Source organism: Psittacula echo, assembly GCF_963264785.1.
Source record: "Psittacula echo genome assembly, chromosome: 13".
Taxonomy (NCBI): Eukaryota; Metazoa; Chordata; class Aves; order Psittaciformes; family Psittacidae; genus Psittacula; species Psittacula echo.
In genome coordinates, this window is record NC_137749.1 from 7,993,738 (window position 1) to 8,020,546 (window position 26,809).

The 26,809-nt window shown below is 36.4% G+C and overlaps 1 protein-coding gene across 2 annotated transcripts; it reads right to left on the minus strand.

Moving 5' to 3' along the window:
* Positions 1–1,195: 1,195 nt before the first annotated feature.
* TANGO2 (transport and golgi organization 2 homolog) lies at positions 1,196–26,657 on the minus strand. 2 transcript variants are annotated; one of them, XM_080628594.1, is made up of 8 exons: positions 26,533–26,657; positions 21,626–21,714; positions 19,547–19,666; positions 18,410–18,524; positions 9,366–9,436; positions 7,620–7,773; positions 4,792–4,896; positions 1,196–3,071 (listed from the first exon to the last, which is right to left on the minus strand). In XM_080628594.1, exons 1-8 carry the CDS (start codon positions 26,586–26,588, stop codon positions 2,951–2,953), a joined length of 831 nt encoding a protein of 276 aa, XP_080484720.1. In that variant the 5' UTR covers positions 26,589–26,657; the 3' UTR covers positions 1,196–2,950. The 2 variants fall into 2 exon arrangements, with proteins under 2 accessions (XP_080484720.1, XP_080484721.1); XM_080628595.1 differs by lacking the exon at positions 19,547–19,666.
* Positions 26,658–26,809: the final 152 nt, after the last annotated feature.

Genomic DNA, 26,809 nt, shown 5'->3' on the forward strand with positions numbered 1-26,809 from the left:
TGAAAAACAAAGCAAAATGCCCCAAACCGGGACTACTGGCTTTAAAGAAACACTTTTCAACTTCTTACCTGGATAAGACAAGCATGCAACAGCATGCAACTAAAAAACCCCAACAACTCGCATATCCCAAAAACCAAATCCACCACAAAACCCCCCAGCACTCTTAAATAAGTACCAGAAATGCACTTAAATCTCTTTCATTGCTAATACCTCATGAAAGATTTTACTTCATCTTATCACACAAAGTTACATAAACCTATGTGCAAAAATGCACAGTTGATTAATGTTGACTGACTGTTCACCAGATACACTTTGTTCTGATTCTAGTTATGAATACAAATATAAACAACAATTATGAAATAATTTAAAGGAAAAATATAATTGAGTTTTTACAGATAGTTTAAAATTTCTTCCACCACCATTTTGACAGAAAAAGACAGGAAACAAAAACCTTGCAAACATATAACACATAAGAGATGTTATATATAAGCAAACTTAGTAAAAATGCCATGCAATCATTCCCTATTTACACTTTTTTCCTTCATAGCCTTTAAACCTGATATTTGCCCTTTCATTGTTAAAAAAATAATTCTACAAAAATACAATACTTTAGCTATAGTTTACTCTTTCCACTGGATTTATTGCAACTATAATTTGCACACAGTAAATTATGCACTTCACGAATACTCAATACAACCATTTGCTGCTATCTGCACTGCAGTCCTGTTCCTGTTTCCACTGAAGCCAATGACAAAACTCTCATAAGCTTCAAAAGGTAAAACCACACCTCACTCTATTAACTATTCTGACATAATACAAAGTAACATCAGAGGCTATGGTTCTTTATTTTAATTGTCAGAAAATGCAAATCCCAAATTTAGAATTTTTATTTAAGCAAAGCAAAATATGTTATCATCATTTGGTTTTATATCTAAACTGACTCGCTTTTCTTTTACCTATGTGTAGAAAGATAAGAATAATATTTTATTATTACAAGACTACTGTAAAAACTAAGGCTTATAAATGCTCTTAGCATGAAATGGCATGCAAAGAGTATGCTTGCCATTTAGGTAACGTCTTCAAAGAGAATATCTTGTTCAAATACACTCTGGTGATTTTTTTCCCAAGGTATAAAGAAGTTTGCTATGCAAACTCCCAGTAAGAGCAAGCCATTGAAGCAAGAGTTTTGGTTTTAAATATGCATTTGTCAAATTCAAACTGAAGATAGCTATGGCCATTTCTCTGCATCTAAAAGTTACAATAACTTTCATTCGTACAAATATATGGTTTAAACAGTCATCAGAAAATACAAGAGGGCTAAGCACTTCTTCCTACAGCACAGAAAGGCTGGAAAGCTCCAAGTTTGTAACCATGTACAACCCAAGAAGACTATATGGATCATCTTGCAATCAAGGTGGTCAAAAAGTCATTTGTATAGCACTGAACCAACAACCTGTGGCTAACCATGCAAGGAGTCCTGGTATCTAGAAACTATTTAAATATGCAACTACAAAGGAAATAATTAACTAAATGCTGCTTTAGCATCTCCTGGCAATTAGAAATCTGGGAATGGCCTCTCACAGTACTTCACCTCAATGGCAAGTCTAATTTACTGCTGCCTCCATTACAGAAACATCCAAGCTTGGCTACAGAAGAATAGTTGCACATCTTTGTGAGGGGTGGTAGAAATCTTGCTACTTTGTAATAATTAATCAGAGGCTTGTAAAAACAATATGTTCAGCATATACAGAGAAAAAAACCTGCAGTCATGCATTACTAACTTTATATTCAGCATTCAAAATAAGTCATAACAGAACACCAATGGCAGCAAAATAACTCAGGGCTTTAAAATATTTTGGTATTAGCTAGAATCCTCTACCACCTACACCAGCACTGAATAATTGAAAAAAAAGCATGCATTTAAATAGCTTTTTAATTCACAGATGTCAGAACATATGAAATGCGCCTTAATACCCAACTTTTTCAGCAATAGAAGACCATAATAACGTCACCTTACAACAAATAGCTATTTTTACTAAAAATCTATGAGCAATCACTCCAGACTTTAACATATTATACCAATAAAGACATGAAGCCAAAACTGCACATGTACAAAACAGCCGAGATATGTAAACTTCATATTCTGCTTCTGTTTGCTGAATTACTTAGCTGTCTGCTGGGGAAAAAGATAAGAAAACTGATACTGCTAACTAGACCATCAGGAAATAAGATGGCACAATACAAATGATTTTATTCCACTCAGAGATAAGCAAGCCTGCTCCCATGATTCTTTCAGCAAAACTGATCAGACTGAACTAAATTTCCTATCTACTCTCAATCAGGTTTTAGGGGAAAAAAAAAAAAAAAGCTCTATTGCTCTACTATCTAGGAAAACAAATGGAAAGAACCCCTCCTGCTCTGCCCTCCCCAGGCACAACATTGCACCATGGCACTGCTGAAAAGTTTGTTACTAAAGCATTTAATGCTATAAAGACAAAATACATTCATTTAACACACACTGGCATAAGTTACACAATCTTAAAAGTACCTGTTTGATAAAACCTTCAGGTAGAACTATAAAGGCAGCAAATGTTCCTCCTCCTCAGAACTGAAAAGATGTTTTAAAAATCTAGTTAAAACATCCTAAAAACCCAAACTGAGAACACCCACAAAAAGCAGTGATGCCATCCTGGGCAGACATGGCCTTGCCCTGGAGGCAAAGTGATAACTGAACCATTGATTTCTGATTGCAGGTTGCTACTTAATGTCAAAGCAGTTTCTTTCAGTTTCATCCAAAGTATTTGTGAGCCCTGATAGGGTATACTACCAATTTATTTAAACCTTTGATTTCCTTGCTATTTTTAGCTTCTGGAGGCTGGCACAAAACATTTACTAGAGCTTAATGGCTTGTTCTCTCATTGCTGTTATTACAGACCATTCAAATGGAAAGTTAAGTGTACAGCTTGAATTCATAGGTGCTTGTTTTCCACTGGTTGTCTTCTACACTGATCATGTTGCGCTCTGTGAAAGTAACCCATCCTTCGGAATCTATGAGAAGGACCGTGTTAGTCCTGAAACAACAGAAGGGTAGAAGCTTAAGTCTTGTGTCCCTGATACACATTTGCAGAGACCCAGCTCTCATCCCCAAAGGTTTCAGCTCATTTTTTTCCTTGACCACATCACCACCAAACTAGCAGGGCAGAAATCATCCTGGCAAGTTCAAACAAGCATTTTCAGTCCCTTCTGTCACTCCACTGCTCCAATTCCCTGCTGCACTTGCAGCAGCTGACACAAAACTTCTTATTTAGAAAGTATGATAAAAGGTTAAACTTCATTTAAGTGTCAAGTGTTCCATTCAGAAGTAGCAAAAACCGTTTTCTTCACAACCTACATGTTCCCTGATGGGTTATTCATATCAGTGGCACTCTTTCATTCCTTCCTTTCAAATCCATTGTCCATTAATATTTAAGCATCATTAATTATTATCACAGGACACTGATACATGATCACAGAGAAACTTTTCTATCTCTAGGAACCTTCCAAAGAAGAAATTTGTTTTCATGAAAGGCAGATTCCATTCATGCATCTATGGCACTCTGTCAAGTATGAGCTGTTGTTTCTCTATGGACACTGCAGTACTCTGCCAGACAGAGATGACTGACAGAAGCAGGAATTTTTCACCATCCTGATGTGGTGGCCTTCCCCAAGTCATCTCACAGTTGTGCACTCATGTAAAAACTGCTTCATTTCCTCAGAAGAATACTGTGAGGCCTAACCAACAGCCTCTATTCACTTAGTCATGTTGCTAAGGGAAAGGTAAGTATGAGCATACAATTACAGTAGCAGGGAAGACTTGAAATATAGTGTTAATTCACCAGTAAGAGGTCAGGATTTCTACTGAGTTATCCTTGTCCCCTTTGAAATAGCTAGACTGCAACCTGTGAAGCAAAGGAAGAAAGATGCTGCTTTACTAATTTAAGTCTTCGTAAGCCATATTTAAATTGTTCTTTGAATATATTTTACAGAGATACTCGGTTTTGGCAGTGGTTTCTTTCTCAGAATACCAACTTAAAAATACTTACAGAAGGGAGTGCTCTCGGCTTCACAATTTACATCTCTACAGAGGAAATGCTATGGCTGATTATGCCAGAGACCAATCTGACAAAACTGTTGGCAGACTTTTAGAGTAGGAACTCCCTACCAGCAGCAACAGGGTTCACCTATAATTTTGTCCCATCAAGGATTAAATGCAATATTCAATGCATTATTCTATTCTTGCGCTTTAGAAGAACAGTCTGAGCAGAAAGTAAGAATATCTCAGTAAAACCAGCAGCATCAGTTAGGGAAAAGTGGAAATACATGTTGCTTTGGACAAGAGTAACAGGCTTCTAATGTATGAAAATGGCAGTTACATATTATACCTCTGCAGATTACACTATCTCACTCTTGAAAAAGAAATTCTGTAATTCTGCAGTATCTTTGGTATGATCAAAATTAGAGGTGGTCACATCTGCTACTACACTGGGGAACTGTATTACCTTGCCTTCAGGAAAGTGAAGCTATGTCACACTCCCCACCAAAGGTGAACCATGTGCACTTAAAATGCTCATCAGTAGTAAATCTAAGACACCAGAATACTGAGCAAGGAAATAGTTTACTGAATTATACTTGAGTAACATCTAAATAAATTTAAAACAATCACTATAGAATTAAAACTTATAGCAGTATAGTTTTGATTGGAGATATGCTTTGATCCAGTATGCATCTATTTCTGACTATGAGGTTTCTTACCTTGTTCCATAACCTGGGCAACGAACACAAATAGCTGCATACTCATTCAGTACAGGACGTATGTAATCCTTCCCTTGCTCTTCAATCGCAGGGTCTGGTAATTGACTGAAAAAAGAAGTCATAAAAATAAAAATATTGAATTTTCCAATATTAACACATTCATCCCTCTTGAAGTGAGCTGTGTTGACTGAGTGGCTGATAAATACCAATCGCTTTTCAAAAAGTACAAAAGTGTGAATTGTCTTTGAAACTAAAGTATGAGGAAAACCAAGATAAAACAGCTTGTAAGCTCTTTCCCACAGAGATTCGTTCAAGCTTTTGAACTTTTGTCTCACTTTAAGAAGTATTTTTCATATCTTGACAATTTTTTCACTTTCCTTGTTATTCCTTGTCTTTCTAGTATTTTAGTTTAAATTAAAATCATGATCAAGTAATTTGAGGCCCATCACATAAATGAGCATCTTTCCAGTTAGACTCTGGGAGTTCTTCTTGTGTCGAAGAAAGACCTCTCTGCTTCCTTTGATCTTATTTGGAATACCTGGAAAACACCCAGGACAATCCCCAAAATAAAATTCATGAAGATGCATCAGGCGACAAGGTGAGCTTGCAACCATCCAGATTTCTTGACATACATTCCTATCAAAGCTTGAAAGACGTTTAGAAACAGAGATTTATTATAAAGCATGTCAAGCTTTGTTTATTGTAATTAAACAAGTACCAGCATCCCACAGAAGAGATGCTAAGGTCTCAAAGGTTGCTGCAATAACCCTACATCCATGGCTTTCCACTCACATCACCAGAACATATTCTCAAATGCTAGCCATGAGTACAGCTTCTTATTTCAGTAAAGATTCCAATGTTATTTATCAAATTTATCAATTTAGCAGCAGGTTTTTGTGTTTGAGTTTTAAGCTTCTTCCATCTTCCAAGAAATAATCCTATGTCTGCCTCCTAGAACAGACCCATCTATAATTGTACCTATCATACTGTAATAATTCAGCAGCCTATCAGCTGTGCAGTGAATGTTGGGAAAAAGGGCAGATCAGAACAGGCTGATCAATTCAACCTCATTTTCAGAGCTCATCCTGACCTGTAGAGGAGACTGTGCAATTTGTTATACTCTGACTGACCTTTACATCTAACTGGGATCATTTTCTTTGTTGCTGTGGTGAAGAAGAAGTCCTCTGGGTGGTTCAGGGAAAAGCAAGAAGAGGTGTGAACAGAGCAACTAAGCTCTTCTGATGCCTGTGTTGGGCATACGGCTGGAGCATACCATGATGTAACAGCGAGGGCACATTGCAGGACACTTCAGCCCCTGAGAACCATCAGCTTCTATTCTCATACCCCACCACTGACAGCTCCTGTATGAGCACAATGGGCTCTCCAGCTTAATGACCCTAAGCAGTTTTAAAGAGACTGGAAGGAGTGCAGTACATCCCTGAGATCACAGTCAAAGGTGGGGCTAAAGCAAAGAGACGGGATAAAGGACAAAATCCTGTATCCGGCAGGAAAGAAGTGAATTCTAAGAGCAAACCACTTAATTCCTGCAACATACACAAAGGGATCATAAGGTAATATGCAATAAGATATTTTAAGAAAGTTCAAAGCCAGTGCACATCCATGTGTTCAAGATGAAATGATCTTTTCATAACAAATATGAAGTGTGCTTTGGAAATATTACAGACTTCATTTTAAATATTGCTTTTTGTCAGTAAGTATTTTCATTTTATAGTCAGATTATTTCAGACGAGATCCTACTGAATTACTGAACATTAAGATCACTTGGACTGTAATGTATCTTGTACCTTTGTCTTTTTATCAGTAAAAGTGTAACATTTTTTATGAGAATCTCTTCACCTGGTATCAGATGAAAAACTAATTAAGTTGGCTTCGTAGACTTCCCAATTACTACTCACTGCTCAAATCTCTCGTTCTTACATAAACATCTATTTTGAACCATTGAAAAATGCCACAAACATGAATATTGGCATTAAATTGACTGATAAAGGTAGGAAACTGGATCTATATACCAGAAACAGCTTTGCTTCAACACAGATCACCCCATAGACAGGTAAAAGTCAGGCAAAACATGAAAGATACTAGATGATGAGCAATGATACAAATTTAGATGACAGCACCTCCTTTACCCTGCTCCATGTCTGGACACTGAAATGGTATAAATTTCCTTTACTTCTAAACACCTAGCAGCCAGTTGTGAGTGCAGGAACCTTACCTACATACTCAAACTCATCTCTTTGGAACTTCCTGGACCAGAGACCTACAGCAGAATTGTGCAAATACATCCTCAACTCCTTCCCTCATTTACCCTAAAACAATTGCACTTTGAGGAAGGCAGCTGGTTTTACTTTGAAAATATCTTGCTTCCCCAGCCTCTGTCTACAGTCTAGGTAGCAACACAGAGTAGCTAGCAGCTGCTGACACAAACCTGCTCATGTAAACAAGTGCTTACCCTGTGTGCAGTAAGAAACTGAACCTTACCCTGAAGTGAGCCTTCACAAAGCTTACAAGCAACTTAGAAATCCCTTGTTTTGCACTTATTACCCTTACTAAGAGAAATGTAATCTTTAAAGAAAAGGGCACACAGAAATAGGTGTACAGTCTATGAGTACCAAGACTGCAGTAATAATGTTTACTGTGCCTGCTGCTTAAAAATCAATATTGTTGAAAGTCAGTCTCTGTGGAAAGAACCTTACCTTTCCTCTTTATTACCCAGCTTTAGTCAATTAATTTAAGACTAAAGTTTATTTTCTGTCAAAATAGTTTCTAGATGCAACTTTTAAAATGGTCATATCGCATTATGTCCTTACGGCTGTTGATTATTCATCACTGTGAGAAGCTCCTGCACCAATTCTTCTTTGGTAAGGTCTTGACTTCTCTTGACCACCTCTGTAAAAAGCTGCTTCCCATATTCAAGTTTCCTCCATGGTGTATCCAACAGAGAATTACTCAACCCATATATTCCTATAAAAACATTAAACAATATAATAATATATAAATACATATAAAATATAAATATAATATATAAAAAATATAATAAACCAATATAATAAACAATTAAATATATTCCTATAAAAACATTAACAATCAACTATTTACAGACCAGTCTCTGTGGACCACTTCTAGCTGCACAGGATCTACACACTTACTAAATAATGTTCAGGAAGGTGGCGGTGATGGTGGAAATCAATTTAATTGCAAAGGGTATTTTGGTGATTTGCAGTTGTCATTACAGACTTCGCAAGTTTTATTAATGTTTAGGTGATTCCCCAGCTAATCTTTTCCTGCAGGTAAGCAATAAAACACATGCCCCATTCCTAAACAGGAGACCACAGCAGGCATGTATCTTGCACTAGGCTGTGCTTAGGCACTTTTCTCTGTTAACATTCAGTATTTTGTTTCACAGTTTTACTCTAATGCATATTTGCAGCAGCTACTTTTAACCTCTGGTTTGCTAAACTGTGAAAAAGCTACAACAGAACTATATTTTTTTTTATATATATATATATATATATATATATATGTATTTGCAGTGTAGTCTTTTCCAGGTTAGCCACATTAATCAATTTATTTTTGCCTCTGATATTTTTCTTGAAAACCACTGCAAAGTAAGATTTGATAATAAGAAGGAGCTTTCCCTTTAGAAGCACCCTACATTTCTCACCACAGTTCAAACTAAGCACAAAGATCAACAAACCTCATCTTTCCCTAAAGACAGCCACATACACAGAAAAGGAATTAGTTTTTGAGGCATGGAAACCAGAACTACCTTTGATACAATCTACAGATACCTAAAATCTGTGATTCAGTTTCTAATTACAACAGGCAGCCAGACTGCGGTTTTAAAGTATTTGTATTAAAACCTGTTTTGTGCCTTTAGCTGTACAAAATCTAACAGCTATTTCCAAGAATTTATGCTGTGATTGCAACAGTAGCTATTTGCCTACTGGCAGCAACATGTTGGCCATTAACCTAAGCAGGCAAAATAAGCCACTGTCATTAACTTTCATCAGCCAGCTATGCTGCTCAGAGCCTTCTGTGTGCCCTTGTCCATTTAAATGGGCTTTTTGGTGATGAATTCTGGAGTACTGTTCTCTATAGTCGCTAGCAAAGCACTGGATTTTGAATATACACCTGATAAAACAGATTAAAAAAAAATGCAATTAAGCCAACTCTGTTCCTAAGGGAGCACAATCACACTCTCCCCTTCACACTACTGGGTAAAGAGATCTAGGATCGAATCCCTGAACCTTTGAAAATTCCATTCCTCAAGACAGACTTCTGTCTTTCAGTCAGGGTTACCTAAGGAGCATTCCACCAGCTGTGGGTACACTGTCATGGATGGAAGCTTTTAACAAACTATTGATTTTTTACTGAAACTTTTTAGTAAAAACTTAAATGAATTTAAGGATTTATCTTTTTTCTATTAAAAAATGCAAAGAAAAAGTTAGTGAAGACAATGCTTAAGTAGCTGGGTTACTAGAGCAATACAGCTACATTCTGATTCCTTTAAAATAACAAAAGATAATATTCAGACTTTTCTGAAGAAAACCTACCAGCATTTAGGAAAACAGGTTCTGGTTCTCCTTTGTTTCCATAGTAGCAAATTACATCTCCTTTGGTGGTACTGAAAAATATAAATAAGAATTTCTCCTTGAAAAAAAGCATCAGCTTCTATGTTTGATTATGCTCTAATTTAATGCAATTGTCAAACACAGCAAGATGCTTCTCCTGCTGCTACTCCTATGATACCACAGGCCTGAGATTGATGAGTTGTATTACTCTCCTCCTCACAAAATACTGTATCACCTGTACCACTGTCAAAAATTACATTATCACATTTAATCATAACTATAATAAAATTCAGTAAAATCCCAGAACTGCTGCATGGAAAGTAGCCAGGCCTAATGACAAAAGCCTGTATGGTTTTGAATAACTTGAATTACTTGGGGAAAGGAGGCATGTTAAAACAAAAGGATGTCATCATAGCAAGTAACTTTTTCCCCATCATCTCTACTGAATCATTACCACATTTTAAGAGGCTGACTACTCCGGGCCATTTTACCTGAGAGAAGCACATTTTGAGGCTCACTTATGGCAGTGTCATAGGGCATGTCTGGGTCTTTGAAGTGACAGATATGCATTTTCAGGCTGTTGTGAGATAATTTTACTGTTTGTAAACTCCCTCTCTAATTGCAGGTACTGGTTTCAGCAGTCACTCTCTTGTGCCCAGTGTAACAGGGCAGAGGATCTCACATGACATTCAAAACCAGCTTCCAACACTGGAAGTAACTCTCACTTGGCAGAAGTGAAATCAGCATATCTGAACTGCATAGATTTTTAAGCTGTTGTACTGATATTGACAACACAAATACCAAACCAACTGATAAGGAAAAAAAATAAATAATCAAGAAAGTCAATCAGCTTTGTGTGCTTGTGGGAAATGGAGCATGGGAAATGGATTGCCATTAGATGGCTCACTCTCAGCATCCTTCAATTCCATCAGCTGACATGAAACAGTGATTCTGCAGATTGCTACCAGTTGGTGGGGTTTTTAAATAAATTTGCCAGGACACAGCCATGAAACTATATAATGTTATATTTCCCTCTAGTGATTTACTTGTTCACAGTGGAAATGTGTCCTACTCAAGTTACTTACAAATACACTCGGATTGTAGTTCAGCTTTTAATGTCCTCCAAGCTCTAGCTCCTTAGAGAGCAAACTTTCTAAATGAAAAACAAACAAAAAACAGCCCCAAAACCCAAACACAAAACTTGCAGTTAAGATTGAATTTGGATTGAATAGCATAAACCATAATACAGTAGAGAAGCCATTTCCAGCTCATTTTTTCCCTAAGATAAAACCACATATCTGTGCCCTGATGCAAACAAGAGTATATAGAATGCAATCTCATTAACAGTGTACTAGAAGTTAAATTGCTCTGCATATGTTTAACATCCACTACACAAACCTTAATAACAAGCAAAACAGCCTTGATTTAGCTGTTTATATTCTTCTTAAAAAGCTATTCTGAAAGATGTTCCATAGCATCCCCTGCAAGACAGCCAAATGAAGAGGGAAATATTAACTTAATTATACAAGTCAGAAGAGGCAAGAGGAGGAATACAAAAATCCCCCATATAAAGTAAAAAAAAAACCGCCTTTCCTCCTCTATGCACTACTCTGTCCCTCCTGCAGACTTGATACTTTCCTGGTGACTTACAGAAATACGTCCAAGTGTTCCAGTATAGTTCAAAGACAGTAATTATAGCAGGTGGTATTTGTGTTTTGTTGCTTTTATTGTTAAATATCATGAAAAGCTCTCAGTTACTCAATTTATCTACTTGTTAAAAGAGATGTGGCATTTTCCGAACTTTCCTCTAGTGGCTTAAAAGACATTTATTTTCCTCATCTTTGTTTTCATTTTCAATAGTAAGATCCTTGTTCACATTTACCTTATGCTGATCTCAAGACTCTTCACTGACCACCCTGACTCTCCACAGATGACTGCCCACATCAGAATCATGCTTTAGTTTCATCAGGGCACTGAATACCAATTGTTCTTTTCCTATTCTACCCCTAATTCTTATGCCCTAAAGTTTTCTACTAGTCTCTGCTAGAGCTCTCAGGAAAATGTATTATCTGTGATTCAGTAAAATATCCTTATCCATCAATAAAAGTATATTAGTGCAAACCATTTGTTTCTTTACCCCATTTGGAGTATTTGCATTGGGAATACCTAGATAGTTCATAACAAAAGTTGCTGAAGCAAAGTAGAAGGAAAACACAAGATAAGACCACAATTTTCTTAATGTCTCGAGATGCAAATTTCTGTTCCGCTCTCACATATTAACTTCCGTACGTGACCTATTTATGGAATCTGTTAAAAGCGTTGTATTTTCTTAATTAGAGACAAAAAGGTTTTTTAAATCATGATCTTTAAACACACTAAGACAGAGAAATACAGCATTTTTAATGAATATGAGAAAGTGCTGCTGAAAAGTACAGGTGGAACTGAAAAAGAATTCCATTAGGAACAACCTGAACTTCCCTTCTATTTCTTGAGACTCTTTCAGATACAAACAAGTTCTGTATTAAAATTTATGTAGAATAAAAGGTATAGTTTGTTCTTGAACAGGTAAAACCAGCAATCAAAACAACTGCTGTTTTCAACAGATGGGTAACATTTTCTTTGTTGAATACACTCAAGTATTAGAAATAAATTACTGGAAGAGTGGGGAAAATCTAATGAAATATTCACCTATTAAGCTGGTTCAGCAAACTTTTTGCTAGTAGATGCGTCTGCAAAAATATTTGCATCAGAAAAATGAGCAAAACTTGTATTTCTAAAGCCATTTTTATAGTCATGCCATAGGCAATAAGTCTTTGACTCTTTTTCATATTACTAGCTCCTTTAGTTATATACCGGGATATTTTGCCTTTAAGGTAGATGGACGCTCTTACAAATTGTTTAAAATTTCAAATATTAAGACTCCCATACACTCTTCCCTTCATTGGATTCTGTCAGTTCTTCAAGGAGAAGGAAAAAAACCTTTAGATAGCCAGAGAAATTAAGCCATACTTTATTTGGCTGCAAAAACTAAGCTACATACCTGAGATGCCTGGGACCTTACAGGAACAAAAAAAGAATGGAGTTCAAAGGATCAACAGTTCAAAGGACTGAATTCCCTGACAGCTAAAAAGGACAGCATTGAGCTGGGCTATCATTAATAGATCAGTTTGACTTTTTGGTCCCAGTCACATGCTAGGATACAAGAAGTTCTATACTCAGCATACACTGGGACACTGCACGTTCCATAAACAGGGGCAAAGAAAAAGCAATATGCAAGTAAAGTAGCAATTAGAATATAAAATAATTGTTATCTATTTAAACAAATAAAGCAAAATTAAGGTGTTGGTTTGTTTTTGGTTTGTTTTTTTTTTTCCAGTTAAGACACCAGTAATTATACAGATTATTTTATTGGTGCATTAAATATTATCTTTTCAAATTGCCAAAGCTGTATTTGCTGTAGGTTGTCTACAGAGGAAAGATCAAAGCAACTGTTATCACCCGAGGTCTGAAAAGATGGAGTTTTAGATATAAACTTGGACAAATAGCCCAAGGAAGCCCTTGAACACAGATATAAGACAAGTTCTGTCATAAACGAGACTGCAGGCTGAACACGTAGGCACTACTGACTTCCTTTAGCAACTGCTTTTTATGTAAAGAGTATTACCTAGCATCTGTGCTGCGATTCTTGTGACTGACAAATTCACTAACAAGCTCACCTGGAGTTGAACAAAAAGATGGGGAATACATACAAACTGCAGGGTCTCTAATTCAGGACATCTGTAACTTATTTTTTCTACATTCCACATTCCTCCAGATGTGTGTTTTCTATTACCGCTAACTTACCTCCACTGCAACACTCCTGTCTTCTGTCAAAAGACTAAAGCTTTCCAAGAGACTTCCAAAATTCAGTTCACTGTGCCAGCCTATTCTCTTACTATAGCCTATTCTATTACTCTTTCTTTTAGCACTTGGCTCCACTTTCTCTCTTCCTACTGTTTACAGATACTCAGTACTCAACATCAAGGCAGAAGCCAAGATGAGAAAAAAATTACTGAAGCTTGATCACAGCGATAGCCTCAAAATCCTTGCCTGGTCTCAGACTCCTTTTCCTCCCAGCTTCATACATATAGGTACCGAATTCACTGAAGAAGGAATAAAGGCATAATTAAAGCGATGACAATAGGACCCAGTAGACTATTTTTTAAAATCCCAACCATAGCTGACAGCAGAAAGAGAAGAACCTAAAACTACATAAAAATTATGCTCCTAAATACATAATCCTGTTAAAAAAAAAATGTAAGCAATAATAAAAGTTCTAGGAAATATTCTAAGGAGTATAAATGTCAGTAGTAATGGATTCTTCACAGCAACATGGAAGTCACACAGAGTTTGCCACAATTACTTCCTAATGCTGATGAAATATAAGCAATGTCCTTCTGCACCAATGCCCTGCTTCAACTTCAAGGTGGCTGAGTTATGTTCAGCAAAAATATAGACAGAAAGGAAAAGAAGAAAAGTAATGAGGCAGCAAAGCTCCACAGGGTGTGGTTATCACCAAGGGATCACTCCACTGGGCACTGAGCTCTGATCTTCTAATGGGGAGTATTTTACAGACAGGGATATTGTATTGTTTAATGAATAATGTGTGCCTGTATTTTTTGTGCAAGGACAAAAGATGAAATTGGCAGCTTGAAATGATGATCTGTAGTTTCAACTGAGCAGTATGGCTTACATATTCTCTTCAATGTTCATGAGATAACAGAAAACTCCTTCTGTTCTGAAGCTGAAAACAAACAAGCAAACACCAAATCACCAACTATAAAGCCCAAACATTTTTGTACGTATTTCTCCTACCATCAAATAAAATGGTGAAAAGAATACTGCTGGATACTCACAGCATACAAAGCCTGCTTTGAAGCAGTACTCCGATTCTGTTGTCAGCATCTAAACATTTCTTTGGTGTTGTCCTAATTTTTTGAGCTAGGCAGAAGCTGACACCAGAGGGAAGAGATAAAATAAAGAAGTTTTTCAGAAGTTTTTTTCCTTCCCTTGACATTGGACTGTCCATCTCATTAGACTTGCAAATGACTGAGGATCTACGCAGTAATATTTCAAAGGTGTTAGTAGAGAACACATTAGAGAAGTACCTGGACACCTCATTTGCATGAGGAAGTCACAAGCAGCAAGACTGATGTACCACAGAAGGTGGTATTAGGACAGACAATGCATGAGAAGAAATGTAAGTGAGCTTACAGAGCACATGACCACTTGCCCATCTACATTCTTTCCACACCAGCAGCCTGACCCTATCTCACTTTTCACTGGTAAGGATCCTAGTCTCTGGAGAGCAATCAAATCCCCCCTACACAGCCTCATATTGATAATCATACTGAGTAAGACAGCCCCTGTTTCCAAAACGTGGTCACACTGTTCAGCTGTTTTAATTTTACAAGGCCCTACATTACAAACCATTCAGTTAACCCCCAAACACTTTCTTCAGCTTGCTTTTATCTCAATGATGCTGCTACATCACTAACCTACTGTAGATTTCTGTATTAAAAAAGGAAAAAAAATGTATACAGTGTCCCATGATATTTAAATATAAACACTTTAAAACATGTATTACATACTGTATATTTGTGCATCTATTCCCCTCCCCATACACACAACCCAACCCCGTTGTTTTGGGCGATCTGCAGTTTCAACTGGAACTCAGTTCTAAAACCTATTATTAGCCAAACTTCACTCTCCAGATCAGAACATGAAGAATAAGTTCTAGTACGTAATCTCCATTTTCAATACACTACCAAATTAGTCAGTGCAGGCGATCATATAGTTTACTACATTTCCCCTGGAGGGATTGAAAGCTGCCAGTCACAGGGGACAGCAGAAAAGCTTAAATGAAAGAACTTTTTCTGCACCTCCTTCCACTTGTTTTTGTTAGGGACAATTCATCTATTCCTCATGGAGAAAGTGATTCACTCCTACTACACAGGGATCTTCTTGCACATAAACAATATGGGCTCTCACTTGCAACTTGTCAGAGACCCTAAACTTGCTGGGAGAGTGACAAGAAGCTGCCACTTCAGTTTGTCCGTCAGAGCAGTCTGTATCACATACTTGGCCATATGGAATACAAGCAAGATGCTGCCACAACAGCCTTAATGCAAGTACTGAGACACCCAGGAAAGTCTGCACAACTGTAGCAACTAGATTTCTTGGACATAAACACAGATTTCCCCAAGAGCAATGCTGTCCCAATCATTGACAAAACCAGCTCACTATTACTTCAGATATCATCACAAAGGAAGAAAGAAAACTGCTCTGAATCTTATGCAGACATTTTTTAAGAGACCAATCCAGCCTCTGATAAATTTGTTCCTCTCTAATCAGACCAACTGACAGTCAAAATTGAAGGAGTAATGACACTGCCTTCTTACAAGCTAATTTTGCAGCCACACAAGACTCCAAATGCAGTTTGCCATATGCCATAGATTCAACATAAAAGTACTTTTAGTATAATGGGATTGGTATTCATGACTTATACTCAGCAGGTATAGGCAGATGATACACTGAAAAGATGAGAAAAGTACTGAGCATTTTTATCAATAGTGTTCTTATTAAAACCAGAAATGAATAGCATTAAAATTGACATCATGAGATACCAAGGAGCAACCAGATCACACTAAAAGTGTGAAAACCCATGCACATTTAAAATAAGTCACACCAAACTGTGGAAATGAATGCAATTTTACAACCCGTATGGTTGTTTCCAGCACTCCTCACATCATTGAACCTGTATCACTTAGCACATTCTCATCATCATAACAGAGAGAACATAAAAATTTCTTTTCCTGAAATGTGTACCTGAAAACAAAAACATTATAAATCTCAATGTGCTGCTTACAGCCATCAGTATCATGTGCTAAGATATACTCCTCCCCAACAGCGCTTCATTTACACTTTAGAGTTTCCTCTCTATTTTCCATCAATCTAACAGAGCCAATCACTATTTGTTAATACATGTTAAAAGCAGTCTTCAATCTTTACTTTGAACAGTAACATGGTCCAACAAAATAGCATTTACCACAATAACATCTTCTATTTACACAGAGTGTAGCTTCCATTTATATTTCTCACAGGAGTACTTCTAATTTCCCAAAATGACAAGTTTACATCTCTTATAGAATTGCTCTGCACCATTAGCTTGGCAAGAATTTCATTTCATCACAGTATCCAAGGGTAAGGATGTGTCAAAATGGAGAAGTTAATCAACACATACAGCTTTCACAGTGATACTCAGCAAGGAATTATGACCTGCATCACCACAGAAAGACTACTCAGTTGAGCATACAATCCCCTATCAGCCCTGCATGGAGGAATAAACAAACAAAAACAACATATGAATGATTGCCTTAGCAAATAATGTCCATTTAACCTATTTTAATAACATGATACTAGTAGCCATTATGACTATTCTATTTACCTATATTAGAACAAAGAAACTCAAACTTACTTACTGCTTGCTATGAATATCAAGTTTGCTTTAAAATATATTAAGACCATTTCTTCTGTTATCTTTTCAGTTAGACAAACTTCCAGCTTCGGAAGGCTAGCCAGGTGGCAACATGCAGCAGAGAGCACAGAGTCAAATCCTCTAGCCATGGTAAAAAATAATGTAAACAATAGAAAAATATTGAGAAGTCTCTGGTGGGATAATGAACTTCATAAAGCAGTGAGTAAAACCAGCACAAAAGCAGTAAACAGTGCATTGCCTAACCTGCTTCTGGATTAAACTTCTGGAAACATAATACATATGCTTACTTCTAAGCAGGCACTTCTGGTGCCTTCAGAGGTGGCACATACTTGCCTTTCTGTATTCATCCTTTTAGACTTTGATCACCTACAAGAGTTTCACTTCACTTTTCCATCATAACATAGCAAATTAAAAAAATGAATAGCCTGGCAGAATTTGAAATAAAGGACTTGCTTAAAAAAAGACAAAACACTTGCAGGAAAGTGGGACTGAAAAGATGATGAAATAACTGGGAATTTTGAGCCACCAGCTGAAGGTGGTCTAATACAGAAAGTGAAAAATGTAAACACATGCCAGCCAGTGACTGGGTCCTAGAAATTATTTTCACTGAAAACAACAAACGCTGTGCCCTTCTGCTTTAAGCATATTTAACCCCAGAAGCATGCAGAAAAAGTGAATGGGTGAAGGCCCTGCACCACCAGGTTGTCTACTAAAATAAATGCTTCTGCAGAAAGTGTACCAAAGCATTAGTGTGCTCTTCACAATTTATACCTGCTTATGGTCATGAAGTGTGCATCTAACTGAGCACTGATATATAGCCTGGAGATTACTTTAGTCCTGGATTTCCATTCTTCTGAATCAGGCATAATGCAAAGAAAAACCAGCATATATATTTGTGAGCATACACATGCATGTGCAGTGGAAAGCATTGTGCCAGCCATATTGACTATAATAAAGTATCTAAGGTCTGTTCTTCAGCTACAGGAACTTGAAGAACTTAATGTATTTGTTATGTGCTGATTCTTTTTAATGTTTCAGCAAAGATTAATGATACAGCCACTCGACAGGAATAATGGCTTGAAAGCTTTCAGCTGTTCTAATCCTGCTGCAGAGCATGCAGCCTCTCAGAGGAAAAAAGGAGAAGAAAGAAATCTGAGAAATTATGGAGCCAGGGTTTTGTCTTCTCCAAGACACAAGCCACATAGCCTTCAGGGTAAAGACTGACTATGGCCTATTAGGGAGTCACAACAAGTTTTGAGGGAAGCAATGAACAGAATACAAGATAGCCTCCAGTGTTTGAAAGATGAAAATATAAAAAAGAATTATGAGTAGAGTAACATTAGGACATTACACACCAATTAGCAAAAAAAGGAGAGTTCTAGCATTAGTCTGTGATGGGTTTCTGTACTGTTATATCTCTGTACTAAGAAAGTCACTGCTGTTATCTTTCTCCCTTTGACATTTGACTTGTCACATTTTATAGACTTACTTCAAGTCAGCTGCTAATAAATTAAATCCATTGTAAAGATGTCCTTCTACTGAGACTTTCTTCAAGTAAGTGTAGCTGTCCAGATCTCCAGTCAAGAAGTTTGTCACAAGAGCACCTAGGAAAGAGAAGTACATAGAGCAACTTACATGCATGAACTTACTATTCTGACAGACTTGGTATAACAAGCAGTAAGACACAAGATTCCTGTTACCAACATGGTGCAACAATGGGGAAAAAGCACCCACCAAAAAACCACAACAAACCAACCAACCAGCCTTTAGACAGCAGTCTTACAGCACTGTATCATATTCACATTAAGAGCTTGACTTCTACTTTGAAGAATTCAGTCAAAAGCTCTTGGTCAAAACTTTTACAAAAATCATATTTACTAACTATTCTATACTGCATCAGCCTTTCCTCTGCTTCCACCTTGCCAAACTCTTTCTTGTCTTGCTTCATTTCCCCCATACATGACCTTAAAATGAAATCCAAAATGACAGGGTTCATTTGTTTCTCTGTGTACATGTTTTGCCATTGTAATATATTCCCAACACAGTACCGTATGACAAACAGACCTATTTTTACTTTAGAAAACCCCCGCAGATGTTCCCTTTCAGAAGAGGGTTGGTTATTTTTTATTTTTATATTATTTCTTCTCTTCCAATTTATCAATGTGTACTGGAGAAGGGACTACAGTAATCTCAGGCTAACTTCCAGCATAATCCAAGTTGCATTGTTTCCCTAACTTGGGTGTTTGAACAACATATACATCTAAAAAAGTCTATTGTAATGTAAATCTAGCTCAATGCTTGACTAGTTGTTCTGACTGTTAATTAGAACTATTTTCAAGAGAAGATGGTGCTGCATTTCTTGTTTGAATGTAACTTCAGGTTCTAGGCACTACATCTTGTTTTAATTTTGCCTGTTTGATTAAAGCATCATTATCCAAGTCAAGCTTTGAATACCACACAGGTATTCAAACTCATCCGCTCACAAATTCTGTTTACAGCACAATAACCATTTTATTTGTCCATAAAGTGGTGTTAAAAAAATTTATACTGTAATCATCACTATTTTTCGGGGACACTAGGTCTTGTTCGTTCACTTTCTTCTTTTTCTATTTCTACTCCTTCATACCTCTTCCTTTTGCATTTTGATCAGTCTTTGGCTGCATATAGTTTGTCAGGGCTGCCAGCTTGCCTTTCTTACTTATTCCCAGCCACGTCCCACCTTCTTTTCCTTCTTCCATATCCAGACCTAATAAAATAAGTAAGAGTTAGGCTATTACATTAAATTACCAAAAAAAAAAAAAAAAAAAAAAAAAAAATCTCAAGTGTAAATCATAATTGCCTAATGCAAATCCTGAGTCTTGATCAGGCTGGATAAAATGCAGGAGGTCCAAGACTGTCTTTCTCAACAAGTGAGGTCAGCTCTCTTAAATTATCCACCCTCTAATTCTGAACAATGAAACATTTACCAAGTTACTGAAATAATTCATGAGATAGAATGTGAAAATTAAATGTAAAGGCAAAATTATAAGCTTTGCCTATATGCTAAAATACATATAAAACTAAGTAGGCTCAGAACACTTCTTAGCTCAAAAGCAAATCTCAGAAGATTAATGTGATCTGAAAGTTTAAATTCACACATAAACAGAAAAATTTAGAGTTAGCTAAGAAACTGATAAAAATCTTGGACTCTGGTTACAGTAATCTACATTGAGAAGGGGGCCCCACAAAAGTGTAGACCACAACAAACTCTTGAAAGAGAGTACAAGTTAAAAAAAAAGAACAACCAAACCACTACCTCTTTGTAATGAGCTCATGTTAATCAGAAGCATTTAATGGAAAACCAATAACTAGTTCAATATAATATGTACACTCTCAGAAACCTTTTAATTCTGAATCATCATCTGAAGATCAAAAGAACAGATTTTGGATACTTATTCAGAAACTCCTTCATTTCATCATCATCCAAAACTTCAATATCAAGTTCAGCCATATCACATCTTTACACAATACTTTTATTACTGTTTCTCTGCCTTAACTGAAAAGCACACAAAAGGAAACCATAAAGCTTTGTAGATCAATGCCCAGTGATCACATATTCCTCTTTTATGAAACAGCTGTTAAGTGCAAAATATTCTTTTCATTTTTAAGTCACACAAAGAAGAAATTTGATTTATTTTGCTCCAACTTGCTGCTTTTATTTGAGATAACATTATTAACTCAAAGGCAGCTATATCCCATATATTCATGGGATCTCCACAGACACACCCCCTGCATGGAGAATATACCAGTTACTTATGCCAAATACAGACAGACCTGACAAGGGTACAAAAGACAAAAATTCAGAACCCTTCAATTTCAGGACAGCTCTTTGTTTGTTTGTTTTAAACTGCTACATAGCAGGGGAAGCAGCATCCAGAATGTCTGGCACAAAAAAAACATCAGCCAGAACATCAGAAGCAGAAGCAGAGTCGTAGTGCAGTGGGAATAATTTATCCTCTCAGGTCTCCCTGCCAATGACAATAACGCATAACATCAACAAAGAGTATTTGCAAAGTCAAAACCAGGCATTTAAGCAATGCTTTGCCTTCCACAGCTTCATTTCTGTTCCTGAGAAAAGGCAGAAGTATTGATTATACTTAAAAATTACTACAGCTTGATTCCCTACAAAGGAGAACCAGACAGCTGAATGACTGTACTATCACTTTAGCAAAATGTAGACACCAAAACTAATAAACTGATGGATCAGTAACTACAATTATTCTAAAGCCTATAAATTATTAACCAATAAGAAATGAGAAAGTTTTCACTTTCTTGAGGCTTGGTTTAACGATTTTGAGTCACTATGACAGACACTGAATCTGTGGAATAACTAATTCCACCTATTTTAAGACGTTTTTCAGTATATCTGACAAAGCTAAGCTAATAGTTTCTGACGGGCAAATTAATCTGATATACTTCCACTGCACTGCTCATACTGCAATCAGTTGAATGTAAAACTGGAAAGCCCCTACAAGATATAAAACCACAAATAAGATAATAGTAGCACAACTCGTTTTTCAAACTTACGACATTTTCCTCAGAAGCATAGGGAAGAAGCATATTTCTTATTAGAAATGCAACACTACCACCCCAAGCCCAAAAAATCTAGGCCATAATTCCCTTATAAATTGTTGATTCAAGTGGTTTCCATAAAAGACATACATACCACTAAGGATCTCATTGCTGCTGTCCCAAAACTCAGCCGATTTGGATGGTCTGTGGTAAAATTCATCTCTATTAGCCGCTAGAATAAGCCTGCAGAACACAAGAGGAAAGAGATACTATTACTTACAAATAGGAATGTCACAGTACAGGCAGGAACAAAATCCAATTCTTGCCACAGCATTTTAAGTATGAAACCATCCTTTATCCTCACATCTCACTTTTATCATTCAGTATAAAGGTCAAATGACTTCTGACAGCAGCCTTCTCTCTCATTGTCTTGAGACAGTCAGCAAGTCTATCTTGAGTGAATGAGACAGCTATGATTTTCAAAGAATAATACATACAACACAAGAGACTGAATAAAGATTGCTTATGCAATTCCTCAGCATGTGAAGTTACAGCTTAATTAAAGAAAACTTAAAGGTAACCCACAGATTTATAGGTAATTTATATTAAACAATAATCTGAGTATATCTTTTTACTGGATCATTACTTAGGATCATGTAATCACAGTATTTTTTAATCTAACTTTTACACCTAAAGTTCTATTTATGTGATTCAAAGATACAAGTCAGATGCTTTTGTCTGTAAGTACCCATTACACAGAGAAATTTGTGATAGGCTCAGAGGTGCAGCCCTACTGAAATTCATTAGCAGTGTTAGTACTGGAAGACTAGAAATAAAATGTAGGCTAATCTGACTGTGCTCATTCATCTTTCGAAAGTTTGCATTTTCTGTTATTCAAAAGCAATGGAAGACAGTCAGAAACTAAACTTAATGACTTACTGCAACATCAAATAGATGTAGGGTATCCAAATAAAAGCTTGAGTTACATGGGTTACTGGGTTTCTATGCTGAGAATCAGCATTCAGACTTCTGTTTTCAAACCTGCAGATGAGCTTTCCTTTGATGTTGCTCTTTCATCAGTCTTTTCTCAATCTTTTCTTTTGGAATTAAAATTAAAAAAAAAAAAAAAGGAAAAAAATGAAAAGTAATGGATTTGGCTAATCCAAGTAAATGGCAGAAGACAACTGTAACCTTAGGCAAGCCATGTGCTGGAGACTCAGGGCAACAGGTGACTGCAGACATGCCTGTGGACAACTCCACTACACCACGCTGTGATCCAACAGCCGGTGCTTCCAAAGTCCTGCTCATTATAACCCATAACATGACTCACCTTTATTTCAATTGCAAGATTGTGAGCTCTCCTCATTCTTTCCAGCTATGTTGCTTAATATTTAATTTTAATGAAATGCCACCTTTCAGAAACCTGCAGATTTTCTTAACCAATTCCTATAACCTCCGTATCTTCTTCACTGTCAGCTTCTTCTACAGCTGCACGTCAATTACATTCACACAGCAGAAGCCAAGTTTGCTACTGTAACATGAGGCTAGACCATACAATTTGCATTCTAATTTTTAAGCCACAACACCAGAATCAATTTTCATGAAGTCTCATTACTTCACTCAGCATTCAAATGTATTGACATTTTCTGCAGGTTTCTGGACTTTCCTGAAAATTCATCTCTTCATTAATACAATGTTTTAAAACACAATCATGAGGTGCCAGCTGCACTTTAGAAACACAGATGGAGAATTATAATTAGGCTAATACTTCAATGGCATCCCTTCTGTAAGAAAGATGCCTAGTATTTTGCCCAACAACGATAGCATCTGTTGGAAAGCGCAACGCATGTACATTTTTATCTTACCAATGCCAAATACTCATAACATTGTTCCTTTCAGACTTGCGTTATTTTTCTCCTTCTAGCTGATTCTAGTCTTCATAGTCTTCATTCTATAAGCTTTCAGCTGGTTTACCAAATCTCTGTCATCTTGCTTGAATATCCTCCTTTACAGCAGGCATCTTCCTTTTACAGATTTTTTTTATTTAAATTAGCACCTCTACTGTTAGAAGCTAGTCTGGTTGAAGCGCATTTCTCATTTCCTGAGGCTCCAATTATATTTTGCCTTCAATAATTCTCAACAGGAAACCACAGTTTGTTTATACTATCTAAATACCAAAAATAAGCAAAGTATTTCTTGTGTGACTGAATATTCTGCATCTCAAGTTTAATACACAGACTCCTAAGTTTAGCACAAAGCTCATATACAGGATGGCTATTATCAAAATAGCTTCATTTTGCCTTTTATGAAACATAATCACGCTGTAAGAGAGCAATATTAAGTGACCCTCATCTTCTAACAAATTGCAAAAAGCCTACTGAGCTATTTTTATAACTAAAATAATTCAACTGTATTTGGATTTACATATTAAGATTTATTTTAATGTTGAGGCAGAGATGAAAACATAAAAAAATCATTCCATTAAAGCAATTTCCTACAATGTAATTCAGTTCCATAAAAGAGACTCTGATTATAGCTTAGAAGCTTGAAATATGTATTTATTTGTAAGGCACACACAGTATAGTTCACAAAGATGTAAAGGCAGCTTGTCACCTTTGACAATAATAACAGACAACAATAAAGTGCCTGTTACACTGCACTAAACTTTACTACAAATAGGCCTGTAGAGAAAAGACAGAGGGAAAAGGAGCAAGTTGCAAAGGTACAGGAAAACAGATTCATTAGCATATCACAAAGGTGAACTCTAACCTTTTTGCTTAATTAGGTGCTCACAGAAACTGGCCAGTATACTGTTCTAGAACTCAAAGTCTACCTGGATGGAAAATTCTCTTGAGTGCTATGGAGATCATGTCTTAGCTTGACAAAAGTTTATTGGCTACAAGAAAATGTCCAATGATACGCAGTTTGTCTTTTAAACTTTTAATGTCTATTTTAGACACTTTCTTTTAGTTAGAGATGCAAAGTAGAAGAAAGCAAGAAAAGTAGTTGTAGATGCCTGTTTTAATGTGAACAGACAAATTGGTATGCCTGCAGGTATAGGAATGGCCTTTTGTTTGGGAAAACTGTTCCAGGACCTCACAGTGAAATAAACAGAGCTACAGCACAATGCAACACACAGGAGTTGTCAGGAAAAATTATATTTAGCAAGAGACTAGTATAACGAGGTCTAAATTGGTCTAATAGATGTAATATTGTTCACAGAATTAGGAAAGTTGGGTGCTATTCCAAGCTGATATTCAAACCAAAGTCCTTCAGAAAGCAGAGGCGAGGGTGAAAAAAACCTTAGGAACAATTTAAGAAAGAACTGTTGAATAAAGAAAAGCAGAAAGATTTAGTTATGGTGTGTTAATGGAAAAAGCGAACTAAAGTTATGCATCTGATGTTAAAATCAGACACCAAGAACACTATGGCCTGGCACTTACCACCAAAACAGATGTCTCAGAGTAATTTGTCTCTGAGGTATAGAGCAAGACATAACTTAAAGGGTACTGAGAATGTTAAACATTCCCGAATTTGAGCCAAAACATCTCAAAAGTATTCTCCTGTTTTGACACTGATAACAAGTTCTCTTCTCCTATAAATCAATAATTTCAATCTTTATGCAATTTTTTATAGCAAGCAAACCACTGTAAGTTTTACTTCTGAATATTGATCATGGCAGAAAGTTCACTTGGCAAGCAACTACAGTTTACATCCAAAGGATTCTCCCAAGAGGCATCAAATTGATGAATCTTGTTTTTTGCTAACTAGCAACACAAAGTAAGTCAGACCAAATAAATGGATATATTAATTCAGCACCAGTCACATCATAAATAAAAATCTTTTTAAACGAGATTCCAGATGCAGAAAGGAATGTGCTCTACAGACAATTGAAGTTTTGGTTCTCATTTCCTTTCTTTCTACAGAATGGCATCTGCTTTTCAATACAAAAGGGTAGAAAAACAAGTCAATGAAAAGCACAATGATTTGCTGCACATACTGACTCTGACAGTTTCTGGATTAATGCCAATACTTATTTCTCACAAAGCAACATGGAACCTATACAGTATGTATAAATACAGAAAGCAGAAAAACTCTACAGTCTTCTTACTGGCCTTAAGTGATATTACATGTACTCAAAGATACTGATGTTGGATATGAACTTTCAAAATTGAGGACTGTAATGAGAAAAACTTATTACAAGAACTTTAATGTTTGGGAAACTCACTGTATTATATGAACACATCCAGTAAAACTCACCTGGAAGCATGGATGCTTTTTTGTTTTAAGCTTTTGGCTAAATGTTTCATACACATGACAATTAATTACCTAAAATTTTAATTTTACTGAAATAAAATGTCAACATAAAATTTAAGTTGCAAGCAGATTTGTGGGAGGGCGAATCATAGCATGGTTTGGGTTGGAAAGGACCTTAAGATCACCTAGTTTCAACCTCTCTGCCATGGGCAGGGACACCTCACACTAGATCATGCGTGTCATAGTGTACTGTATCTTGGCTTACAAGACCGACCAGCACAAATTAAGAAAGGATAAAATAATACAGAGTGGTTAATAAATGCAATACTTCTGCTCTACTGCCTGACCACTACTTCCAAATTCAAATTGGATAAAATCAAATTATTGGTTTCAAACTGAAAGCCCTAAACATATCTACCGTACTACAGAGAAGGGTACAGCTACAGCTGTGATGCCCCAAACACACATGATTCCCCTTGGTTTAAACGATAAAGTAAAAAGCCAGACTTTCACACTCTGGATTACAATACTTAAGGGATCTATCCTACATAACATTACAGATCACCATCATGTCTGACGTGCCCATGAGTGCAAAGCTCACGTCTTCTGACACAGTCTAAAAACAAAGGGCTCTCAAAAGGTTACAGCAAGTCCTCCAATGGAGAAAGTCATGAAGTTAAACATTACAAAAGCATAATTGAACACATATCCTGACTTGAATTTGTAATTCAAACTTCGGCTACAAAAAGAAATTGCAAACAAAAATTATAGAAACAAGTCTGGTTTAACTATAACCATTGTTACCTGTATGCATTTTTTGAAACTGGTCGGGGGTCAAATTTGAATAGAAGGATGCACATTGAAAAATTGATGTTTAAATCTTGCTTCTTCCACAAACGCTTAATGCAAGGTCATTCTGCAATAGCCTACAAAGAAAACAAAGATTATCTATTATACTACACATCAAAAAATAAAACCTTGCTTGTAGGCTGAAGCTTAAAGATTGCAATGTGCTCACTAATAGCCCGCAATAAAAATAAATAAATACAGCAGGACTTCCAAAATAGATTTATTTCAATGA

What these genes read in the sequence shown, in the direction of transcription:
- TANGO2 (XM_080628594.1), bottom strand. Translation starts at nt 26,588, where the DNA reads ATGTGCATCCTTCTATTCAAATTTGACCCCCGACCAGTTTCAAAAAAT. An exon ending in TCAAAATGCAAAAGGAAGAG is followed by an intron (nt 18,525 to 19,546) that starts GTATGAAGGAGT and finishes TCTCTTTCCTAG; the next exon opens with GTGCTCTTGTGACAAACTTC. An exon ending in GTGATGAATAATCAACAGCC is followed by an intron (nt 4,897 to 7,619) that starts GTAAGGACATAA and finishes TTCTTTTTTCAG; the next exon opens with TCAATTACCAGACCCTGCGA.